General features: G+C 41.2%; 2 protein-coding genes across 2 annotated transcripts in view; both read left to right on the forward strand.

The window, feature by feature from the left end:
* Nucleotides 1–704: 704 nt before the first annotated feature.
* On the forward strand, nucleotides 705–10,263 carry LOC114600796 (beta-Ala-His dipeptidase-like). Its single transcript, XM_028737479.2, has 12 exons — nucleotides 705–857; nucleotides 1,388–1,498; nucleotides 1,602–1,745; nucleotides 2,540–2,702; nucleotides 2,983–3,065; nucleotides 3,162–3,359; nucleotides 3,787–3,871; nucleotides 6,841–7,001; nucleotides 7,811–7,975; nucleotides 8,622–8,763; nucleotides 9,257–9,404; nucleotides 10,017–10,263. Exons 1-12 carry the CDS (start codon nucleotides 855–857, stop codon nucleotides 10,078–10,080), a joined length of 1,467 nt encoding a protein of 488 aa, XP_028593312.2. The 5' UTR covers nucleotides 705–854; the 3' UTR covers nucleotides 10,081–10,263.
* Nucleotides 10,264–11,679: 1,416 nt separating this feature from the next.
* ZNF407 (zinc finger protein 407) overlaps nucleotides 11,680–24,993 on the forward strand; it is a 335,641-nt gene continuing 322,327 nt past the window's right edge. The window contains exon 1 of the mRNA XM_028737478.2: nucleotides 11,680–12,197. The gene's annotated coding sequence lies outside the window, so the exon portion shown is untranslated. The remainder of the gene's footprint in view (nucleotides 12,198–24,993) is intronic.

A 24,993-nucleotide genomic window follows, 5' to 3' on the forward strand; every position in this document is an offset into this window, starting at 1 on the left:
GATACCTTCCCTGGTCCCCATTTAAAAATTAAAATGCAATAAATTCCAGTGCTCCAGTCTGGATCATTTTAATTTCCAACAAAATACCCTCAACTTAGCACTGTTTTGAGACGTTGCAAGAAATTAAAATAGTGGCAAGTGGGTAATGGCACCAGCATCCACTTCTCCCAGGGACATTTCAAACCTGGAATTGCAATGTCTGGTCCTGTGAGTTTGTTGCTCAAAATACTTTTTACTCTTTTTTTCAATTTTTACAGTTAAAGTAAAAATAATGAGAACAAAACTAAAAGCTGGAAGGCGCTTTGAAGGGGTAGTGAGGGAGCAAAGTTGGGGGAAGGTTTTTCTTATTGAATCTTTGTTTATGCCTAATCCAGCAAATACTTCTCTTCTGGGCATATTGGACTCCTCATCACTTCTTCCAGAAGCAACTTGGACCCACAACTGTGCGACACTGAAACACTGGATGGTCATGCCCTATAGTGGCACTGTGCTGGACAGCTCTCATTCTCCGTACAGTATTAACTTTTACAATCCTTAAATTTCTCTGATGCCCACACTATACAGTACTTATTTTCCAACACTGTGGGCATTGATGGATCGGCTTGTGTTTACTGCACAGTAACTGTAACTTCCTGGAAAAAACGCATCAACCAGACAGTTAACAAATTAGCAAACTGTTTGCTCAGGCTAAATAAACAGTGGGAACCGAGATAAAATTGGTGGTGCGGAATGACTTGTAAAGCAAAAGCTTACTGGATTTTGAAATAAGAGGACATCTCACAGCCTCTGCTTACTGACTCTATTGGCAAAGAAGACAAGAAGAATAAATTCTGCCACTACTTGTCTCTACTGCCATGGTGAAGTATTGCCTGTTTCTCTTACTATTTGCAAATGCTAAGTATGGGTGAGAAGAATCCATCAGTTTGCTTTTGGACTGATGGAACATATGCAGAAGAGATATATAATAATCCTTAAAAACACTCTCTGTGTGTGTGTGTGTGTGTGTGTGTGTGTGTGTGTCCCTCCCCACAAAAGGCACTGTAAGTCTATAGTGAACTGTATAGAAAACTAAATTGCATATAGAGCACTGTCCTTGGAACATCTCACCACTCAGGCAAGTGGCAAATATTGTAAGCAGTCAGGAAACAGAACTATTGCAATAGAAGGGTTTGCCAGCGGTTTGTTTTTCAAAGCAAAGATTAATCTAGACTAAGACAACAGTGATAGAATAACAAACAGCAATCTTAACTTATAGGGCAAACTCTAGTCTCACCCCCTGGCCTCTGGATAAAGTGGAATCTTCTGTAACCAAACAGTCCAGGTCAAACAGTATGGGATTTTGGCTCTGAAAATTGCAGGATACTAATAATAGTAATTATTCTTTCAGATATCCCTTGTATTTCTTCTTGCTTTCACAATTATCACCGGTGAAGCATCACTTGCCCCTGCAGATCAAATATTTCAGTACATTGATGCACATCAACATGAATATGTACAGGTACAAGCGGGTGTACTATTTTGGGACAAGCTGGAAAACTAGAGTGAAGGAGTGTTACCTGGAATGTGGATTCCATCCCCCTCATAATTTCCTCTTTTCACAGAGACTCAGAGAATGGGTGGCCATTGAAAGTGACTCCAGTAACCTTCTGAAGAGGCAAGATCTGATTGAAATGATACATTTAGCAGAAGAGAGGATAAAATATTTAGGAGGAACTGTTGAGTTGGCAGAACTGGGTGTACAAGAGGTAATCTATTGTGTTTCAGTATGAAATCTATCTTCATATATAATGAGGATCACCTTAAGGCAGGCATAGGTAAACTCCAGATGTTTTGGGACTACAACTCCCATCATCCCTGACCACTGGTCCTGTTAGCTAGGGATGATGGGAGTTGTAGTCCCAAAACATCTGGAGGGCTGAGTTTGCCTATGCTGCCTTAAGGCTACTGCTTAATCTCTCTAAAGAGTCTTCGTTAATCTGCCTAAAACATTCCAGTTTTTCATGCTATGTGTTTTGGTCACCCACTCTCCTCCTCCTCCTCCTCCTCCTCCTCCTCCAATATTTGCTGAAGTATAGAAGATAGAAATAAAGTCTCTGTCCACTGGATCACAATTGAAAAATATGACCTAAAGGAAAGATAGAATTGCCAGTAACATAAGTTACATAGGAAGCAGCTATATATGTTATGTACTGAAGTTCTCACCCTGGGCCAGCAGGGGGATACTGTAGTTATGCAAATAAGGGATCGAAAGTGACGTTCAGTGATTGGATAGTTTTAGAAAGTTGTAACAATTATGTGTACTGGAGCTCTATATAAGCAGGCTCACTGAGCCCTTTAGCTCAGTTCTGTTCTGGCCTCTGAATAAAGAAGGGCTGTTTGAAGAATCGCTGTGTCGTCTGATATGTTCACCCACAACTTAACAATATATATAGATGGACTATAACGTGGTCAGGAGGTGAGGGGATTGGGTAAAAGAGGCAAGTGATAGCTTCTAGCACTTCTATAGGATTGCACTGTTAATGCATCGCTTCTGCTTTAGCTGCATAATGGAACTACACCTCATTTGCCACCAGTCATTCTGGCAGAACTTAAAAAGGACCCTAAAAAACATACAGTTTGTTTTTATGGACATCTGGATGTGCAGCCAGCCAGATTAGAGGATGGATGGGCATCAGAGCCATACAATTTGACAGAAAAAGATGGTGAGCATTTATTATTATTCAATGGCAGCAATACTGTGACAGAATGTCACTGAATACCAGTTCTTGGGTGGCAATAGTGGGAGAAGGTATTGCTTCAGGCTCTGCTTGTGAACTTCCTGCAGGCATCTGATTGGCCACAGTGGAAACAGGATGGTGAACCAAATGGACCTTTTTTTCTGGTACAACAGGACTCTTATGTCACCTCTGAAACTTGTAAAACACTGTACAATTGTATAACTGGATTCTATCAGCTTCTCTTTATTTCACTTTTATTTTCAAGGTAGTCTGTATGGACGTGGAACCTCGGACGACAAAGGGCAAATTCTGGCTGTACTGAATGCAGTAGAAGCACTTCAACAATATGTAAGTGATTTTTTGTGTTTTTTTAACAAGTCTTTCTTATTTCATGAAATCTGCCATCAAAACAAAACAAACACATTTTAAACCACTCTCTGACAGGAACTTCCTGTGAATGTAAAGTTTCTCCTTGAAGCCATGGAAGAAGTAGGATCCCCTGGACTATTGAAACTGGTTGAGGAGAGAAACAGTACGTTTTTTTCAGATGTCGATTACATTGTGATCACTGATTCCTCATGGATCAGCAACAAACCAAGTATTACATATGGAACAAGGGGAAACAGCTACTTCTTAATTGAGGTATTTGGGGCTCTTTAATATTGTTACAATTAGTAGAATCAGTGTGGTGTAATGGTTGGACTATGCCCTAGGAGACTAGGGTTAAACGCAGCCATGAAGCCCATCTTAATTTACCTCACAGGGTTGTTAGAATAAAATAGAGGTGAGGAGAACCATGGACTACCTTGAGCTACTTGGAGGAAAGTTGGGATATAATAATAATGCTAATTTTACAGACACATCTTATCATTCATTTTATTATCATTTGACTGCAAAGTTTCTAACGAATAAGCTGCTAAGTGAGGATTACAATTTTTAATTGATGCATGTCTGAGAGGGATGAGCCCACAAACGTGAAGCTTGTGCCTGTTCATTTTCCTGATGCAAAATCTTGGTATGGCACGGCATACTAATACACCCTCTGATTCCTTTATCTACTTTTTTCTAGGTTGAATGTGCTAAAAAAGACTTGCATTCAGGGACCTTCGGAGGTATAGTTCCTGAAGCAACCAGTGACTTAATATATCTGTTGAGTAAGTAGAGTTTCTACTAGTGAACAGCTAGCTCACACATTCTAGGCTGCTTCAAAGCTTGACTACTGAGATTTCAGCATTGGTAACCTCAAGACTGGATTACCGCAATGTGCTCTGTGTGGGGCTTCCCTTGGGCACCTTGACAGCTGCAGCTAGTGCAAAATACAGGGCTTCATTGTTGACTGAGGAGCCCTCTCAGCGCCATATAACACCTCTGCTGAAGAAGCTGCAATATGTGCAGTTCAGGGTCTTGCTTTTAGCCTTAAAGCCCTAAACAACTTGGGACCAGGATATACGCCTTGCGTATATCCCTGCCGGGCAACTGTGCTCCTCAGATGGGGCACTGCTGAGAGTACCATAATCCCCAGAGGTGTGTTTAGCCTATGCTAGAAACTGAACTTTTAGTGCTGGAACTCTAGCTCTCTAGAATAAATTACCAGCCAAAACCAGACAGGTGCCTAGTGTGATATTTGAAGGCATTTGTGGCGATCACACAGGGTCCCCGGACGTTTGACGGTCTATTGATCCCTGTGCCACCACTGTGATTGCCTCTTCGCTGCCACCAACCCGTTTCTCACGGGTACACACGGAGTCCAGACAGTTGTTAACATTAACAAATAATCAAGTTTATTTTTATAAGCATGAACACATTTAAGGTTTGGGTTAATTTTTCTTGGCAGTTTCTTAAACTTAGTTTCTATATTGTATTATACTTTCCTAACAACTTCAAACTGATTATCCCAACTATCTATCTGACTCCACCTAACAGTTCCTCTCACAACACAACTCGACCAACCCACAGACTTATATCCTTCCTCTTCCTTCTTCAACTCCCAACTCTCAACTAACTTCCACACAACTCCAACTCTCACTCTAACTCCTCCTATCAGTTTCCACTGGCCAATCACATCACACTGATTTAACCCTTTCCTTCTGACCCACCTAAATAATAATAATAATAATAATAATAATAATAATAATAATAATAATAATAAATTTTATTTATATCCCGCCCTCCCCAGCCGAAGCTGGGCTCAGGGCGGCTAACAACAATCAAAAACCAGACAGGTGCCTAGTGTGATGAAGTTTGAAGGCATTTTTCTTTATGAAGGGTTTCCTTGAGGTGCAACCCAGTCATATATGGAAGATCAACTTTATATTTAATGAAATTGTTTCATTGCTATCATCATCACCACCACCACCATTTTACCCCACCTCAGCACTCTGGGCAGCTTCTAAGACATATAAAAACATAATTAAACATTACACATTAAATAGCTTCCTGATAAGGGGCTGCCTGCCTTTACATGTCTTCAAAAAGTTACATAGTTACTCATCTCCTTGACATCTGATGGGAGGGCTAAACGAAAGCTAAATGATGAGTACTGGTCTGGACAACATGCTAAACCAAGCATGTCAAAAAGTTATTTGGTTACTCACCTCCTTGACATCTGATGGGAGGACATTCCACAGTCTGGAGAAAGCTAAATAATGAATACTGGTCTGGACAACATGCTAAGCCAATTCATAGCTTAGTTTAGCACACGACAGCAGCCAAATGATCAGGGCAGAGCAATGTGGTCACAGTCTCCTGTCTGGAGTTTTCATGCTTGCAAGTCCATGGTTTTGCTTACCTTGATGTGCAAATCAGGTAGGACTATCCCATCTGAAATATACTCAGAGTTGAGTGTGGATTTCATGCTCTTTATTCAGCTCATAGTAGTGAGGAAAACCAGTTCCCCCGAAATGTCTGCTTTATGTACATTATTTACACAATGGGCCCCACGTGATTGGCTAATTCCAGGATTCTCCTGTAGGCCAATCAGGTTGCGGATTCACTTCCACCTGGAGTTGGATTGGGTGGCTCCTGCAGACCAATCAGACTGCTGCATTCTGGACCCTATTGTTCTGGGACCAATCAGACTGCTGCATTCTGAATCCTATTGTTCTAGGACCAATCAGACTACTGCATTTTGGATTGTATTCAACTCAGTACATAACACCATCCATGAGGCAGACTGTCTCAGATGGAAGAATCCAAGGGGCGCGAAGAATCCAAAGCGCGAAGTGGCTACAGCGGCTTCAGGCTTCCAGTGAGATCCCACAAAAGCCCTGTGATATCTCACAGTGGCCTCCACGTGATTTCACTGGGCTCTCACAAGATCTTGCTGGAAGCTTCAGCTGGTAACCCTAGTAAGCAAGACTTTGGCGACGGCAGCAAGCTGCTCCTGAAACAAGACTATTACGTCTATATTACAGGTAGGTAGCCATGTTGGTCTGTTGTAGTCGAAACAAACAAACAAAAAATTCCTTCCACTAGCACCTTAGAGACCAACTAAGTATGCTATTGGTATGAGCTTTCATGTGCATGCACACGAAAGCTCATACCAATAACAAATTTAGTTGATCTCTAAGGTGCTACTGGAAGGAATTTTTATTTTATTTTATTACGTCTATAGACATTCTAATGAACATTCATAGGTTGGGGTCAGTTTGCCACATGTATGCTATTATTCCCACTACCTCCCCCCATTTATCTTATTCTTATTTAGCCATCATCTTACTCTGGGGATCTGGTTTTATAGGTTTATCTATATATTAAAGTTCCTTACCAGTTGTGCATGTTCTATGATGCTGAAGAAGCATAGCTCTTCATAGAGATTCTTAGAGAACAGCAAAGCTTAGCATTTTCTGTAAGTTTATCATGTAACATGTTTTGTTTTAAAATAAAAGGGAAATGGGGCAGCTACAATTTATTGATTTTTTAAATAGAAATTAGGAGAAATATTCAATAAACTTTAAAAAAATTAAAGGACTATTTTGAGGCTTGCCTTCTGTATTCCTTAGTTTTAAAGTAAGTAATTTTAATTGATGCTTGGTATTACATTCTGTCCATTAAAAAAACAAAAGTAACTGCAAGTTCTGTTATTTCTGTAGTTCCTCTTCAGAACTTGTACATTTGTTTTCAGGTACCCTTGTCGATTCTTCTGGTCATATACTGATACCTGGGATTTATGATGCAGTTGCTCCTCTTACGGAAAAAGAAAAGGAACTCTATGAAAAAATTGAATGGGATTTCAAGAAGCTGAAGGACACATTTGGCATAAGAAACTTCACATATAGCACTAAAGTATATGCCATATTGATTTTGTATTGAATTCTAAGCTGGGCTTTTGATAGCTGGTTTCAGAATTTTCAGTTAGGATGGGGCAAATTGTGGGAATTCCTTAATAGTTGATGTAGAAGCATGGTCAAATCTGGGTCTGCTCTACCATTAGGCAGTTTGGGATGGCTACTACAGGGAGCTGATTTTGGGTGTAATGAAAGGGCAGCATTTCCCTTTTTGCAGAAATACGCTTGTAAAATATGTATACAAGTCACTAGCACCATTTTCTTAGCCTGTATTAATGAATTCCACCTTGTGTGGAATTGTCAGTCCCAAATGTACTGTCAGATTGGGGGTTCTAGAGTAACCCCAAGTCTAGTATCATGAGATAGAAAAATGTCAGTCAACTACTCTCTCCATGATTAGTCTGAATTAGTTCTGCCATCAGGAATAATAGGATTTTTGGTCCAAAGTCTAGCACCCCACTCAGTAGAATGAGTGAGGGTGGGGGGATGACAAACATACCAGGTAGCTTACCACATTTTGAAATAAGTGATGCAACACAAATTACCATTTAGAGGAAGGAGAGGGTGCCATAAGACCACATATTCCAGGCTCAAAAAATGATTAAATTTTCAGAATCTAGTTTTCATGTTTTATTAGTTTGTAGGTCACTTTGGATCACATTTCATGAAAAAGCAACTAAAAATGCAAATGATAATAATGATATAAATAACCCATTTGTCTGTGTAAAATAATAGGAATGGTAAGCAAACTGCAACTTATTGTTTAAGACTTTATATATTGCTTTAAAAGTTGCTTTTTTTGTTTAGGAAGAATTATTAATGCGGAAGTCGCGCTATCCATCTTTGTCCATCCATGGAATTGAAGGAGCTTTCTCTGCACCTGGAACTAAGACTGTAATCCCTGCAAGAGTAATTGGGAAATTTTCAATACGCCTGGTTCCCCATATGGATCGCTCTGTAGTAAAAAAACAGGTAGAGCTCTGGGTTGTGTGTCTTTAAAATCTCTCTATTCTCTTGTGGTGAACAGTGCTAATCATTTGCTTTCCTCAGTTGATGTGATGTTTCTAGCAACCTAGCCTAAAATAGGCCTACTCAGAAGTAGGTCCCCATTGTGTTCAATAGGGCTTATTCCCAGGTAGGTGTATACAAGATTGTTGCCATGCAATGGAATACAATGTATGTTCATTCATAAATAATCCCTACTGAGTTCTATAGGACTTCTTATCAAATAGGTGTGTAAAGGATTGTAGCCTAAGGCTGCAACTCGAGTATGCTTACTTCACATGAATTAAACTGAGGCTTACTTCTGGATAACATGCAAGGCATTGCTAGTGAATTAACTCAAAATGAAGTTGATAATATATTTAAGGTACTAGCTTGAATCAAGAGAATGGGAATTTGAATAATGACCAGCACATTGAAGTACCAAAAGATAATCACCAGCACATTGATCAGCCTTTATTCAAAGCTCAAAGTGTGCTAGACCATGAATACTGCAGGTCATTATCCCACAATGCATCTTCATAAGTAGATAATTAATATATTATTGTGTTATTATGACAGATTTAATTTTCACCAGGAGCAAACTAGAATAAACTTTCACTATTATTCTCTTGAGGTAATGGATCATTTGAACAAGAAATTTGCTGAACGGAACAGCCCTAATCATATGGAAATAACCAATGTGCAAGCATCAAAGCCGTGGCTTTCTGATACAGATGAACCTCTGTATTTGGCTGGAAGAAAGGCAATAGAGAAAGGTCTGGTCATTTTACTGCAACAAATTACAAAACTTTGGGGCTATTGTGATTATTATGAAGCACCCAGCATACTAAAAAGCAGTGTAGAAAACTTAATAGAAATGGCTGCATCATTACAAAAAATCCAAAGTAATCTACACATGCATCTAATACTAAAGCTACAATGTTATATGAATCTGTACGTAATTCACACAGTATTTTGAAGGAGCATTTTGGCCTTGGAAGAGGCTCGTTTTGTCAGTTTTGTGAAAACATATTTTAAAGAACAGTCATGGGACACGTTAAGACAGAACTGTTTCGCTGCAGGTTTAAAAGAGTTGTTTTTGTGGATTTTGTCAGTTACAGACAGGATCACAACTTTAAGTTTAGAAGTAGTTAACTTTTAACTCAATATTGCAACAAAGACAAATGTGTCTGTTCTGGGACTTAGTTGGATAAAATGTTAAGTAACCAGTCTATGAAAATTAAGTTTTCTTTTATTCCTATTTCTTAGTATTCCACACTGAGGCCGACTTGACCCGAATAGGTGGAACAATTCCAATTGTTTCACATTTCCAAGACGTAACTGGAAAGAGTATAATGCTTCTAGGAATAGGAGGACCAGATGATGCCCCTCATGGTCAAAATGAAAAGATCAACAGGTAATCTGTAGGCCTTTAAAACACAGTAGTACCTAGGGTTAAATACGCTTCAGGTTACAGACTCCGCTAACCCAGAAATAGTACCTCGGGTTAAGAACTTTGCTTCAGGATGAGAACAGAAATCGTCCGGCGGTGGCGCAGCAGCAGCAGGAGGCCCCATTAGCTAAAGTGGTGCTTCAGGTTAAGAACAGTTTCAGGTTAAGAACGTACCTCCGGAACGAATTAAGTACGTAACCAGAGGTACCACTGCAATGAAGTCTCTTACTAGTGGGGAAAATGCTACGGTAAGTGAATTTTAAGCATAATCTCTGGAGAGAAGACAACTTCTGTTTTGTGTGCAACTTAAACCACCTAGAAGCTTCTTGAAGATGGAAAAACTAAACATACAGCATTTGAAATACTGATGTAAATGAAGTAGAAAAAGCATGAATAATAAAACCAGATGTAGTATTGGCCATTATGATTGTAGTATTGGCCATTATGAATTATGATGCTTACCCATTAACGTAATAATACATTTTTGCCAAGTTGTAATTTAGACTCTCATATTCCATCTGCGCTATATCTGCTTTTGCATGCCCACTATTAATCTTGTTTTCTTTTTAAATGTAGGTACAACTTCATTGAGGGAACCAAACTATATGCAGCCTTCCTTCAAGAACTTGCTTCTACCTAGAGAAGATGGGATGATGATAAAAACCCTCTAAAGCACAGCTGCATACTTCCTTTTTTGAAATGTTCTTAAAGGAACACATATACACAAATATATTTAGTAATTTAAACGTGATAAAATCAATAAATACTTGTGTGGAAAAAAGATATAAATAAGATATAAATAAAATGATATTTTATTTTTACATTTGGAGGTCCCATTCCTCCTTTATGTGCCTGTACAGAACTTTATTGCTTCCTTAAGAACTCTGGACTCTCAGAAAGGAAAAAGAATAAATATTACCACCTGGGTTTTCTAAATTTAAGATGACCCTCTTACTATGTTTTTGTAAAAGATGTGCTACCCACAAATGACACATCACATTCCTAAATGTTTTTAAGTCTGTTTAAAGGTATGGTTGCACCCTGTGCGACTGAACTACTGTATAACTATTAATGTGCACTATACACCCTCTACTGGCTGCACACTTCTTTGCAGCATCTTTTTCCTAAATGTGGTAACTGCATATATGTGGATCTCAAGTGCTTACCCATGTAGGCACAGACAGGATTAAGACCCGCTTAGCTTCAGCAAAATGATGGCTTCATGTACCTTCAGACCATATCCTGAGTCCATACTCTTTCTATGAGGGTGGCAGATGCAATTTTGAAACCTTGGGCACATTGTCAGGTTCCCAGGCAACAGACAATTTCTTATTAGTGGCATATGGAGGCAGTGGCTACCATTGCAAATTTGCAGGCTTACGAGTATTTTTTATTTAGAAGAAGAAGAGTTTGGATTTGAAATCCCGCCTTTCACTCCCTTTAAGGAGTCTCAAAGCGGCTAACATTCTCCTTTCCCTTCCTCCCCCACAACAAACACTCTGTGAGGTGAGTGGGGCTGAGAGACTTCAAAGAAGTGTGACTGGCCCAAGGTCACCCAGCAGCTGCATGTGGAGGAGCAGAGACTCGAACCTGGTTCCCCAGATTACGAGACTACCGCTCTTAACCACTACACCACACTGGTGTATACTTCAACTGAAGTACCGTATTTTTATTTTGCTTTACAGTCAAAAAAGACAGTAAGTTTCATAATTCACAGTGTAGTCCTACTAAAATGAGTGTTAAAGTTTGAAAAATAGCAAGGTGGCAATCAAACAAGTCACACAACAACATAAAGAGTCTAACACAATTCACTGTAATTTCTAAAAGTCACCATGTGAACCCTTCTGGATATGAAGCAAGTAATAAAAATAACCCAAGTATGTTTTTAAGCTTACATGCCTGCTTGGGGTTTATAATAAATCAATTACCACTATATATTAGTATATTTTGGGAGGGGGATTTTCAATCAATTTCCCAAAACTGGAAGTTTTTCCCCACCCGGCGATTGTTAAGTCCCTCATCCAATATTTTTTTTTGCTAGTTAAGTCAATCTCTACCTCTTCACCAGTTAAACAAAGAACACTACCTTTTGTGTGTATTTCAAACTTTTGAGTTGCTTCATGCCTAAACAACTCTGGTTTGTTAACATTTGACGTGTTTACACACGGAACATACACAAACATGGCATCTGGATATTGCCCCTTCGTTAATTTTGTTTAACGAGCAATGAGGGCTTGAGCCCACTGCCTACAGGGTTCGTTTCAGGATATTACTGCGCGTGTGCAGTGAAACACCGGGACCTCAGCCCAACCCCAGAGCCTGTTTTCGGTGTCGAGGTTCTCGCGGGGAAGTCATGGTGGACAGGAGTGCCTCGAGGCATGTGCAGAGTGCATGCTTCGCCTCAAGGGTACCAGCCACAACCCAGCCCCTTCACACTTTTGGCTCCACGGAACGCACAATAGAGGAAAGCGAGAGTCCCCGCTAGGGAGCCTCTGAACGCGCCTGAAAGGGCAGGAAGCGACCTCCACGCAGTGCGCGAGGCCACTGAGGTACAGTTAAGGCCCTCGCTTCTTCAAAAAGAGTCACGCGCCGCCCGCGGAGCAACTGCCGCCGTTGCATTCCATACATTTCCTGTCTTCCCTCCCCTCCGTACGACGTTACGCATCACGTTCCGACAGTGACGCACTTCGGCGAATCTACGGCACGCCACTTGTGACCAAGATCATCACAAGCGGAGGAGGACGGCGTCCCCATCCGGTGAGTAAAAACCAACGGTCAGTGGTCCCCTCGCTTCTGAGGGAGGCTTCTGCTTAAGGCTGTTGTAGGCGTTTATCCTTGGGGGCGCCCGGTCGTTCCTGGCTTTCTCCAGGCCTTTTCGCTTTCCCTAGGGCTTTTTGGGCCTCTGTGCCGCCGTCGTTTTTTCTCCCCCTTCCTCCTCTCGATAAGTGGGAGGGAGGGCAGGAAGCTCGTTTTGGGCCAATCAGTAACCGTTGGCGGGTCTGATGCTTGAGGAGGGAATTCCTGAGTGGTTGGGCATGGAGGGCGGGAAGACGGTTTCATATAGCGATTGGCTAACGCCTCAAGGCTTCTCGTCCACTTTTTTTTTTAAAGAAAGGAAGGAGGAGGAAAAAAAGGTTGTCCAGAGTGCGCATGCGGAAGTTATTCGTGGTCTGTGACTTCTTCGTGTTAGCACTGCGCATGTTCGTCGCGCGGCACCTTTTCAGGAGCGAGGGGGACTGGACGTTGCGCACGCGCCTTTTCGACCGTGGCTTTAAAACCGTTCTTTTCAGGGGGATGTGATTGCGCTTGCGCGAGGGCTTGTGTGTTTGCGGGTGAGCGATAAGGGACGCCTGAGCTCATCTTCCCGGGCTGAAGGAGGAGCGCACGCGCACTGCTGTCGCTCGCCAAGTATTCCAGGCGCTGAGCGGGTGGTGGTTCCTTGTGGCATTCACTTTGCAGCAGAGGAAACCATGCTGACCCATTAGAGAGAGAAAAAATCCAAAATCTGGGGCAAAAAAAATTATTTTAAGGGCCGTACAAAATGACACAAGCTTCCGAGTTCATCAGAACTCTTCATCAGGCTGGCAGTTTTGATGTAAAAAAGAAAAGAAAACTGGGGAGGAGGAGAGGAGGCTGGAGACCTGAAAATGTTGGAAGATTCAGGGCAGATAAAAGATAAAAATGATTCACATTTCCTGGCATTGTGGAGTTGGAAGGGACCCAAAGGGTCATTTAGTCCAACCCCCTTGCAATACATACTTAAACTAGAAATTGCTACCACAACAGGTAGCAATGTCCAACCACTTGGAACAGCTTTAAACAAATTACAGTGGTACCTTGGTTCTTGAACGGCTTGGTTGTTGAACAAATCAGCTCCTGAATGTCGCAAAGTGTAATGGTTTGAGAATGTTTTTTGGAAGCTGGGCGTCCGATGCGGCTTCCACTTGAGTGCACGAAGCTCCTGCAGCCAATCAGAAGCTGCGCCTTGGTTTTCAAATGGTTTCGGGAGTCGAATGAACTCCCAGAACAGATTAAGTTCGAGAACCAAGGTACACAAATTCACAGAGGGGATTGTTGCCAAGAACTGCTAGCCATTGCTCGTAGGTGGTTGGCTACATTGAGAATGGGCTGCTGGACCTGATGGGCCTTTGTTCTGATCCAGAGGGGCTCTTAGGTACTTGCAGGGGAAAGGTGGCATGATTTAAAAACCACAAGGTTGGCATTTAGTCACACTCAAGATTGGGAATGTAGGAAGAGAGCACAAACTTGTATTGGGCTCCTCTTGGAGCTATGCAGATATTAGCTTGTACCCGAGGGCTGCTGGGATAAAGCAGTAAATAATGGCTGTTTATGAAGGCATTCAGTAACCCAGACTTCACATGACATCACAGCTTCAATCTAGCCCATGAAAACATAAGCTGCAATAAACGGGTTATTTTTAAAGATTGAACAAGTGTCTTTGTTGTTTCTGGTACTACATGCTAACTAAACCAGGGATGGGGAACCATTTTCAATTTGAGGTCCACATTCCTTTATAGACAGACTTCTGAGAACCACATACCAGTGGTAGGTGGGGTCAGAGGCAAAAGTAAGCGAAGCAACAAATGTAACATTTTCCTTTGTACAGTAGGCTAGCTTGTATGCACCCACTTGCCCACACTATTCCATCAAGGTAAGGAAGAACACTAATTTATCAGAGTTCAAGAACATAATACAGCCAGATAAAATCACCTGGGGTGTGAAGCAGGAGTGTGTTCTGGGGAGAGTTCCAAGGGCCAAATCGAGAGCCTTTGAGGGCCAAATTTCTGCCTGGGCCTGAGATTCCTTGCCTCTGTGTAACTCCTTGGGATTGTATGCCACTCTGAAGAGACAGCATGCGGAGCACATGCAAGAAATAAATGCAAGAATCAGATCCTGCTTTTATAAATTTTGGAAGATCTGCCTCCACTCAACGCTGTTATTTCTGCTCATGGTGAACACATGCTTCAGCAAGGGAAGCCACCAGGTTGTTAAGTGTCTATGGAGAAATGCTTGCTTCCAAAGAACCACACATGTTCACACTGGAGGCCAAAGTTGCACTATTCTAGAAGTGAAGGTGCCTTTTTTGGGTGATCTCTGGAAATCATGGTTACTGTAATGACTCAAGTTGGAAGTAATTTCACAAGAGTTGGGTTGGCAGATACAACTGAAATTGCATTCAATCTCCTTTTCTGAGGCAAAACCATTTTATTGTGCAAGACTTGGCATTTTGACAGTGAACTTTCTTTTCAACTAACTATGTAGTTTGCTCTCAACTAGGTATTAAAACCAGGATTAGATCCTAGTTTTAATCTATGGTTTGGGAACAAACTATAGTTAGCAGAAACTGTTTACAGCTGTTTGGTTGTCATGGTCAGTCACAATTATATCTCATTAGGGCAGGGGAACCACAAGAACCCTCAAGATGCTCTTGATCACACAAACTATGGTTTAGCAACCATATATGTGTGACCTTTGAACCAGGCCTTTGTATTGGTTATATATACACTGCTAAATTTGACCTGTTCCTGTATGGACAGATGTGTTTCCAGAACAAATGTTTCCAAAACTCATGAATTCTTTAAATTTGAAATTTGTATGTGATAAGATTAGTTTGAAAAATACTTCTCAGTATTCAGGGGGTTAAATGCTTGCCAGTGTGTAGAACTAGCTTCTTGTTTGGGGATTCTGTCTTAAGGACTTTCACATTACCCCTGGCCCCCGATATTGAAAGAATGTGTGATGGGGCCATGTGGAGTTGCCCCGCTACTGATAACGTGCACCACACACACCATTGCCGTGTGGTGGAAATGCTGCCATGCTGTCCCAAGTGTTCAGCTGGCATAGAAAACAGCTCTGAATGTATAATGTTGCATACTCATAGAGCTCTTCCAGGACAAAGTGCCTCCTTTTAGAAATTTCCCCCAGACATCAATTCCACCTTTGAAATCCCAGTAATATCTGGGAGAATCCAGACATATGGCAGTCCTAGTAAATACAGTACAGTATATAGGTACCCACAGATGTTTCCCACACCAGCTGAATGTGGGAAGTGTTTCTGCACAGTCTTCAGGATCTTATAGGCCTCTTGGGTTCCCTCCCTCCCTCCCACCAAACTAAACCATGGTTTAAAGGCTTAGCACTATGAAATCAAGGTTTGCTCTTGGCTCATCGCTCATGCTTTGTTTGGCGGAAATTATCCTTGATCTTGGGTGTGGAAGTAGCACTAAGTCAGGCTGTAGTGTGGCGGAAGAATGAAGTGCCCACAATTTCAGTAGCTTACAGTGCACATTCACTACAGTCCACATTCACAGTAGCTTACAGCTGCACATTCACATTTAGACCATAGTTTGTTATTAACTGAGGTTCAAAGTGACATGAGAACGAGGCCTTTATTGTTAATTTAAGAATAAGCTGCTGCAAAACAACAGTGTCATTAACACCATCAAGACTAAAAGCAACCAGCAGTTCATCTGATATACCAGGAAGTATCCTTAACGTTTATATTTTGTTTTGTTCTTAATAGGGATAACCTTGCATTGACACCCCCTTCTGTTCTTTCCATATTTTTAACTTTAAATTATTTACAAGTTGGAGGCTTGTAGATGATAAGCTAATGAAGACTTTTTCTTAAGCATGTTGTGCAGGATTGTTCTGAATTTATATCCCAGCTACCCTTATCTTACAATTTGAGGTGCCTATTTTGCAACTTCTTCTAAAGAGCAAAGGGGCAATTTGACCATCCAGTTTTAATGAAAAGCACTGTTTTAACCAAGGGAAAGTAGATAACAGCTTTATGATAGTATTCAGAAAATACAGCACATACAGAGAGAACTGTCGTTTCCCTTATATTAATTACCTGATCCATTTCAGTCTGGTTAGTGATCCTGTTTTGGAATTGCTTTGGTTTCTCTGATGAATAGTCTGCAATGGAAGAGGGAAAGGGAATTGTGTTCCCATTGTCTTTATTGGAAATTTCAGTGACTTTTGATACCATTAGCCTTGTGGAGAAGTACCGTTGTACAGTGGCTCTGGTCTTTAATGGAACACAGATCTAAAATATGATACTGGAGTACTAGTACTCAGCCTCTTGACCTTTGACCTGTAGAGTGCATCAAGGGTCTCTATTCAAAGTGCTATAGAATTTGGAAGGACCTTTCTTCACATGAACTTGCCTCCTCATTGAGATAATTAGCAATGGTTTTCTTCACTGTCCCACCACTATAGACAATTGGTTAGAGGAAACATGGAACGGAGTATTTTTTGTAGCAGTGTCTAGGTTTTGGAACTCTTTCCAATGAGTTACCCATCTGGCCCACACGTTGCAATGGGTCTCTGTGAAAACTGTTTGGTTTTCTCGATGCTACGGTTTATTTTTCAACTTGCTTTATGTGATTATATTTTCTGTGTTTGTTGCTTTGACGTTTTGCTGTTCAGTTTCTTTGTTTCATATGTTGTACTGTATTTGTTTACTTTATGGCCATTGTTTTTATATTATGTTACAGCCTGCTTGGAAGGCCTTTGGAGGAAAATTAGCCTTTTTTAAATAAATAAATAAATACCAGAGCTACCATTCCCCATTGTTGGCTGACACTTATGGGGAAAGGGGGCCTGGGTTCTTGAATATACAGCAATTGGAAGGGCTGAGAAGCATCTTGCCTCATCTGAAATCTCCTCTCCCTGCTATTATTTCCTTTTAAAATAGGGCACTTCTTTCCCTCCTTCTTAGTCTTGCTATACAAAATAAAAAGGGGAAGAGGCTGGCTTTGGTACTTTTGATTCAGCAAGGGGAATGATAGACTGAGGAGGAGGAGGAGGAAGTACATATGGGTTGACCATTGCACTGTATGCTTGGCAGGACTGAATATCTCTAGCCTTCTTTGCTGCTTTAGTCATGTTCAAAGAAGGATGTGGTGGATGCTGTCGGGGGTAACATATACATGGGCTCTGACACCAACCTCCACCCATTCAAGTGCACTATTTACAAATGGCAATATCTGAAAGCATGGAAACCAGGGATGGGTGGAGCAGGTGTCCTGACAAGGCTCCCTCCATGTGTTCATTTGTGCCTGCATGAATGATGGACTCAGGGTATCATTGATAGAAGGTGTGGATGATGATGTGCTTTTACTGTGTGAATGGAATGAGGGATGGGATATAAAGTGTTTGGATGCAATACTGAGCATTAGAAACAGCAGGGTTAGGTCGTTCCCAGCCTAATAAAGTTCATTGTTCATTAATAGTTCCACATTAATATTTTAATTGAATCAAATAAGTAGCCTTCAGTTATGATGAATATTCTAGAGGGGGAAAGATAACCAGCACATCATATTTTTATTTGAAGCTTGCTTCTTGAACTTGCCTTATATGCACACACTCAACCCCTGCAGTTAGAAATGCCACTGAAAGGATCCAAATAGAAGGAGACAGTTTGGTAACAAACCTCCCAGGGTTCATGAATTTTATTATCATATGCATGAAATTTTTGAATACTTGACAACTTTTTTCTTTCTCTCAAAAGGGTGAATATTATAGGATCAGCATTAGTTGCTAGTCCTTGTGCCGTAGCATTCTGAAATCTAGATAAAAAGCAAAGCACACAGTGGTTTGGAATATTTATTGTTCTAAGCCAAGCTGTTTTGTATGTAAAGTTGGGAGGTGTGGTTCTCTGAGGCAGAAGTATGGCAGGCACTGGGTTGCTGCTGATAATGGTAGCCCCAAGCCTAATTTTCTCCTCTATACCTATAAAGCCTAATAGAAGTCACTATGAGGCTTAATGTGTTCCCAGTGAGCACTTTGCTTTCTCACATCATTGCTTGCCACTGGCAGGAGTGTGGGGACTCAAGAGCATAGGGATGCAGTTTGGATTTGATATCCCGCCTTTCACTCCCTTTAAGGAGTCTCAAAGCGGCTAACATTCTCCTTTCCCTTCCTCCCCCACAACAAACACTCTGTGAGGTGAGTGGGGCTGAGAGACTTCAAAGAAGTGTGACTGGCCCAAGGTCACCCAGCAGCTGCATGTGGAGGAGCGGAGACTCGAACCCGGTTTCCCAGATTATGAGACTACCGCTCTTAACCACTACACCACACTGGCTCTGGCACTGATACCAGTTTGCATCCAACATGTTTCCATTACAGTCATACCTTGGGTTATAGACGCTTCAGGTTGTGTGTTTTTTTTGGGGTTGAGGACCGCCGAAACCTGGAAGTACTGGAACGGGTTACTTCCGGGTTTCAGCGGTCGCGCATGCACATAAGCGGTAAATCGCGCTTTGCGCATGCGCATAAGCACCAAATCGCAACCCGTGCGTGCACAGACGCAGGTTGCAAATGCTGCGAGTTGTGAATGTGCATCCCACACAGATCACGCTCGCAACCCGAGCGCCCACTGTATAGGAAGGGTTTTCTCCATTTCGTTGCTGCTTACACTCTGTATCACGAATCATAATTTGTTTTGGGTTTTTCAGTAATGTTATTAATTACATAATATTTGCAGCTTTGGGGTGTGTGCACGTGTGTGTGTGTGTGTGTGTTAAATCCAGTGTCAACAATTGCCTTTTGTGTTTGCATAAAGCAAATCTGGTTCTGACACCGAGCAAATATGCTAACAGTGGCAATATCTGTACCAGTTTCTGTTTCCATCGGAATTCCTGTACATCCCTCTCTGAGCATGACGCCAATGCATCATATGATTAGTTTTCAGTAGATGTGAAGAGGGAAGGGATGTCTATACATAGGGGTTCTGTTTTTGATGACAGCCTCATGCCTGTTGTTTAGTTCTTCACTATTTTTGGGAGGGATCAGTATGCATTAATGGGAAGTTGCAAGCAGTTAGAACATTTGTTTCTTTGGTTGGGGACTGTAGTTGGTGTGTACTGGCTGTGTCTGGTTGAATGTGTGCAGGAGAACTTGGAAAGCACTTTGGCTTGGGACTGATCTAGCATAATTTGATTTGCTGTACATCTGCTAGTACTTTTCTGCTTGCTTCTGTGCCCCAGGGATCAGTTTTCCTGGAGAAAAACCCATTATCGCAGTGGCCATTTCACAGTTTTAAATATTTTTTTTTTACAGTAATATTGTCACGTTTTACATGAGCACCAGCTAGCATTTCTTTGGTATACAGATTTCATATTGAACTGATGGGTACATTGGGACTGCATTAATTAAACACATTGTGATGGTGTTTAGGATATAGTAGACTTATTTTTAAATCAGTTTTAACATTTTTCTCAAAAGACTATTTTCCTGATCAGATTAGATCTATATTGTGTGTAAGGGGGATACACAAGTGTTACCAAGCTGAGGAGGGAAGGCAGGGATATCTCTGACAACTCCCCCCCCCCCCAATAAATGTTGTTTTATAAAACAAGATATTCAGGGTGTTGTAATTTGTCTAAGCCATCAGAACTGCCAAACGTGGGTAATTACATAATTTCACACTTTCCAGTAAAGTCAGACCCTGATTAAGTGGTTGACAGCCTGTGAGAGTGCATTCATTGACAGCTGATGTCTGTATTCCCTAAATTTGTAGTGATTGCAATCTGAGTGAAGAAGACATTGAGATTCAAGCCATTTACTCTGAATGAGACTCCTCTTTGACAAATGGGGAAAGTTCTGGGTTGTTGTTTTTTCCAGACATGAAAATTTCAAATGCATAAATACTTTGCTGCTACTGTATCTTGCTTTCTGCTGATGCCAGGTCTTCTCAGTGTCTTCGACTCTTGCTGTCTTTCATTGCACCTGCTGTTCGTCATATTTATTTCACTCTTCTTTCCTGCGCTTTCTTCCCTCCATCTCCCTTTTACCCCCTTTAAACAGAACAATATGGTAATAGAAACCCTAATAGGAAGAAGGCACTGTTTAACTCGGTTGGAGTGCTACTAATCCAATTGCCAAACGCAACTACAGCACAGCATGCCTCTTAATTTCAAGTAAAATGGAAACTTCACTTTCTAAATTTACAGCACTGTACCACTTGTGTGAGTGAGCAGTACTATTCCATGATTCCCATTTATAGTGAATTACAGAAGGGTATGGGTTTGATAATTATTTTGTCTATTAAACATTTATATGTCACTCTTTGAGCAAAATGAGGTTTCCAAAGTACGTTAAATTAAAACACTTAAAAGCAACCAATAAAAGAATGCAATGAAAGGAGAGCAATCTCTTTTCAGTCCTAGGTGAACTCCTTTTTTAATTTCCCCAGGTCTCTTTAGTTTTGGTTTTAGTGCTGTTTACAGCTAGTAGATTGTTCTTCTTTCGTTAAATTCTTTTACTGGCTGATTTTAATTGTTCAATAGTAGCACACTTTGAGAGCCACATTTTGGTTTAAGAGTGATGTGCATAAATGTTTACCTGGGACTGAAGTGATAACAACCCCTAGTTTCAGTGACAGTACCTCATCCAACAACACATAGAATCATAGAATCATAGAATCATAGAGTTGGAAGAGACCACAAGGGCCATCGAGTCCAACCCCCTGCCAAGCAGGAAACACCATCAGAGCATTAAGTGATTAAGTGGGGCTCTGGATGCAAATAAAATGGCATCCAAATCACTATTAGACTTTGTATTCCCAGGACGTCCAAGATCAAGAAGACCCCTAACCACTTGGAAGAAGGTCCTCTGAACAGGTTTCCAAGGATGGTGGGAGAAAATGCTGCTGGTTTTCTGCCTCAGAGTTGGCTTAATAGACTTTTGCATGGGATTCTCTTTGAGTTTTAAAGCTGCTTGGTTCTAGCTGTTGTTTTTGCAGCCCAGTTCCTTGATGTAACAAGGACTGTGCCTCTTAGAAAATGACACTTAGGAATGATAATGTCGAAGGCTTGTGACATATCTGTATCCCAACATATAGTCAAGGTTTCAACAGGAGTGCAACCATGCCAGCATAACTTCTCCTATGGCTTTGAAGGATCATTGATCTCTAAAGGTGGACCATTCCAATATGTTCCCCATCCTGCTACAGAAAGAAGCTGTAACAGCAAGTGAAAACCTCAGAAAAAGAAATATGATCATGACAATCTCCCATGTCCTAATTGCTGTCCCCCTATCCCTACCAAAACACCAGCTATATCTTGTGGATCGGTTGCATATATTGGGACAGCTCCTTGGTTGGAGACCATGAAGTCCTGAGCTCATCAGAAAAGTCATTCCCTGTACCTAATAACTTATTGCCACTTGATAACTTTTATTCCTATGTATATTTCATGAGAGCCTTCTTTAAAATCATCATCATCATCATCATCATCATCATCATCATCATCATCATCATATCAGGCTCACCTGGTGAATACCATGCCTGGGAGGAGTGATCAGGTCAAATAGAAAAACTTCCACATGATTTTCACTAGGTAAAATTCTGTTACTCCCAAATATATTTCACAGGCCTTGCATTATCTCAGATCTTGCAAACTCATGCAATAGCAAAGTCTGACTTGTTGAGTTCTATTTATCTCTGTTTCAAGCTTATCTTTTGACAGGACAGTACGATACAGATTGTTTCTATATCCAGAAAGTCATGAAACCCCCTTTTTCTTTTAGCAATCTTGGTTTTAAAACTTCTTTAACATCTGCATTGATCATTTCACTTTAGTTGCCCACAATAAACATACAGTCTTTCTGCATTTAGGACTGCCATTTAAAATATGTAATAGTGGGCTCTGCATTTTTACTCTACCATACCTGATAAAATCACCTGAGGATGCCCTACAGAGATATTATCTGCCCCATACATAAAAGGACAAAAATATATTTCCATATTGCTTCAAGGAGAAATAGTGGGCCTCCTGGGAAGGGTGGCAGATCTGCCTGCTGCCGCCTTTGCAACCTCTTCCTTCTCCTCTTCCTCCCCCCCCCCCCGACCTTCCAATGCTGATAATCACTTTCTCCTTTCATTATGAGGTTGAACTTCAGGATTTCCCTTCATTTCCAAGCTTATCTTACACCCTGCTTTCATTCTTCACTCCCTTTAATTCTGATGCTGATCTTCACTCCCTCTCCCCTCTCATCTCAACTGGCAGGAATGTGTGTGCAATTTTCTGGTTTGCTTCAGGTACCAAAATGCCTTGATCCGATCCTACATAGACTGTTACAGATGTCTCTGTGCTTCTGGCAGAGAAATAATCTACAAAGGGAACAATATACTCCCAAACCAAGCCAGTTTGCAGGGTTGACTCTCTGTTAAGTTCTGTCTTAAGGAGCAACCACTTAGTACTGGCCCATGCATTCTTATAGCACCAATTTGCCGGCCTCCTTGGAATCTTAGAATCACTAGTGGTCCTTTTGCAGATACATCATCTGGGTTTCTTTTGCCTTTTAACGTTGATATGCAATGGCTGAGTTTGCGGTGGTAGATCTTATATTTTATCTTGTTCTAAAATTGATGAGAATTTCCAAATTCAGCACGTGCTAGCAAAACTTTTGAGTTTCAGTGTCTCTGTAAGACAATAGTGTGGCAGTCACAGGTACAGAAAGCTAGGTATATATTCAGTGTATGCCTCCAAGCTGTACACAATGGGGGGGGGAGGGGAATGAATTTTGTTACCTATTTAAAAGGTACATTTTGGAGACTCTAATTAACTTTGGACAATGTTGTTGCCAGAGTGGCTCTATCTGTCTTTCTGTAATATACTCATATGATTTGCTGTCAGAGAGCCTGGCTACCCCCACTTGAGTGTGCTAGAGGGCTGCAGTTTGTCCTTTAACCTTACCTTCATGATGATGAATAAAAGGGCACACAGTAGCAGTATACAAAATTGACATTTTTTTATTTCTAACTTCACTTGTCGTCTTTCTTGTAATTTGATACGTTTGCACTGCTGTGTTTAATGATCCCTTTCCTGGCTATGATGAATTGAAATAGCTCATACCAAACTGACCTATTATTCTCCATTAGTTCTTCCTTACTGGTAAGTTAGATACACCCTGGCTTCTCTCAGTAGATGTTGCCTTCTGGATAATGGAGGTGTCCTGGATGCAATTTAGCATGCATCTGTGGGTTTTGTATCAAAATAACTGTGCAGCAACTCAATGTGGCACTGTTTGAAGTAGAATTCGCCCCCTTTAAAAAAAAACCTTTAAGTATATTTGTAACTTTCACTGCACTGTTATTTGGAGTTGTTGGCATCTGTCTGTCTCGAGAGGGGGCGAAGTCAAACCACTGAAGGACCACAGTGCCTGCTGTGGATGCAGAGGCCTCGTAACTGCTGCCTCCTGTGTTGTTTTTGTGGTGCTAGCATCACCAAAGTAACCTCTCTAGGGTGCAAGCCTGGGCAGTGTGTATGGAGGTCCTGAGCTGCCCAGATGACAAGCCCCTTCTTGGCCTTGCTGATGTGGTTCCAAAGGAAAGCAGAGCAATACATTTGGCACCAGCTTGGCTGCAGGAGTTGCTAAGGAGGCGTACAAGACGCCATCCAACCATCTTAGGACTCAACTCCGGATTTGTGTAAGGTTTACTCCTTAGCCTTTCCTTCTTCCAAAGGCCATGCGATATCCTAGTGCCTGGTTGTTGAGAAACCTAAACACTGAATTTAAGTAGCTAAGGACCTTTTCCGCGGGTGAAATGGGGTGGAGGGAGGGAAGGATACAGATAAACAAATTCCAAGTGGATACCTTGATCTTCCCTAATGGAAACCTTTGTGTTCTCATTTATGTACACATCTGGTTTATTGAACCCTCTTTGGTCTTTGAGAGATTGTGTTGAAATTCAGATTGAGAACACTCCAGCACCCAAGATTGTTTTCTCTTTAGCTGCCTAGGGAAGAAGAGAGTTCCCAATGTGGTGGACCTGGGAAAACCTATTGTCCCACCATGATGGCAGTCAGCTTATGCCAGCACAACATTACTGTAGTAACATAGTTGGAATCCTGCACACGCTGAGCTGGAAAGTTGAGAAGAAGCTTCAAAATACAGGGACCATGGCAACTATGCAAATTGCTGCCAATGTCTATCGAAATGCCGCTAATTCACACCAACCTTGTAGCGGCATACTACCCACGTTAGACATTTATTTATTTTATTTTATTACTTACTACATTTAAATCCAACCATTTACACTCAACAGTGGGAATGCCATGGCATCATCCTACCCTATCACAGACACAGTGCCCTCAGGTAGCAAAAGCACAGCAGTATCTTTTTCAGGAATCCCTGCATTCAGAGGCTGAAATCCCCTAATACCACTACAACACACAGACCCCCAAATGGCCAGCAGAGTGGGATCTAGTTTCTTACCCTGGTTCAGAAACTTCAGATATGAACAATTATTTATTACTTGGTGCACTGTGTACTCTGTCGCTCTATTAGACATATTTATACTGTACTATTAAGAACTGAGAGCATTGTATGGATGCTGATTATTGTCCTAAATTCCCAATCTTAAATAGATCAGCACAGAAAAAAGTCATACTGAGTTCAGAACATGCTTTCCTGTAAGCACGCTTAGCATTTCAACCATAGCTTTTCTGTTTAGTAGCTTTTTCCTTCAGACTTTGTCCAGTAGTTATTTTTCCTATAACAAGATTGATAATTTTTAAAA

Source organism: Podarcis muralis, chromosome 8 (genome assembly GCF_964188315.1).
Source record: "Podarcis muralis chromosome 8, rPodMur119.hap1.1, whole genome shotgun sequence".
NCBI lineage: Eukaryota > Metazoa > Chordata > Lepidosauria > Squamata > Lacertidae > Podarcis > Podarcis muralis.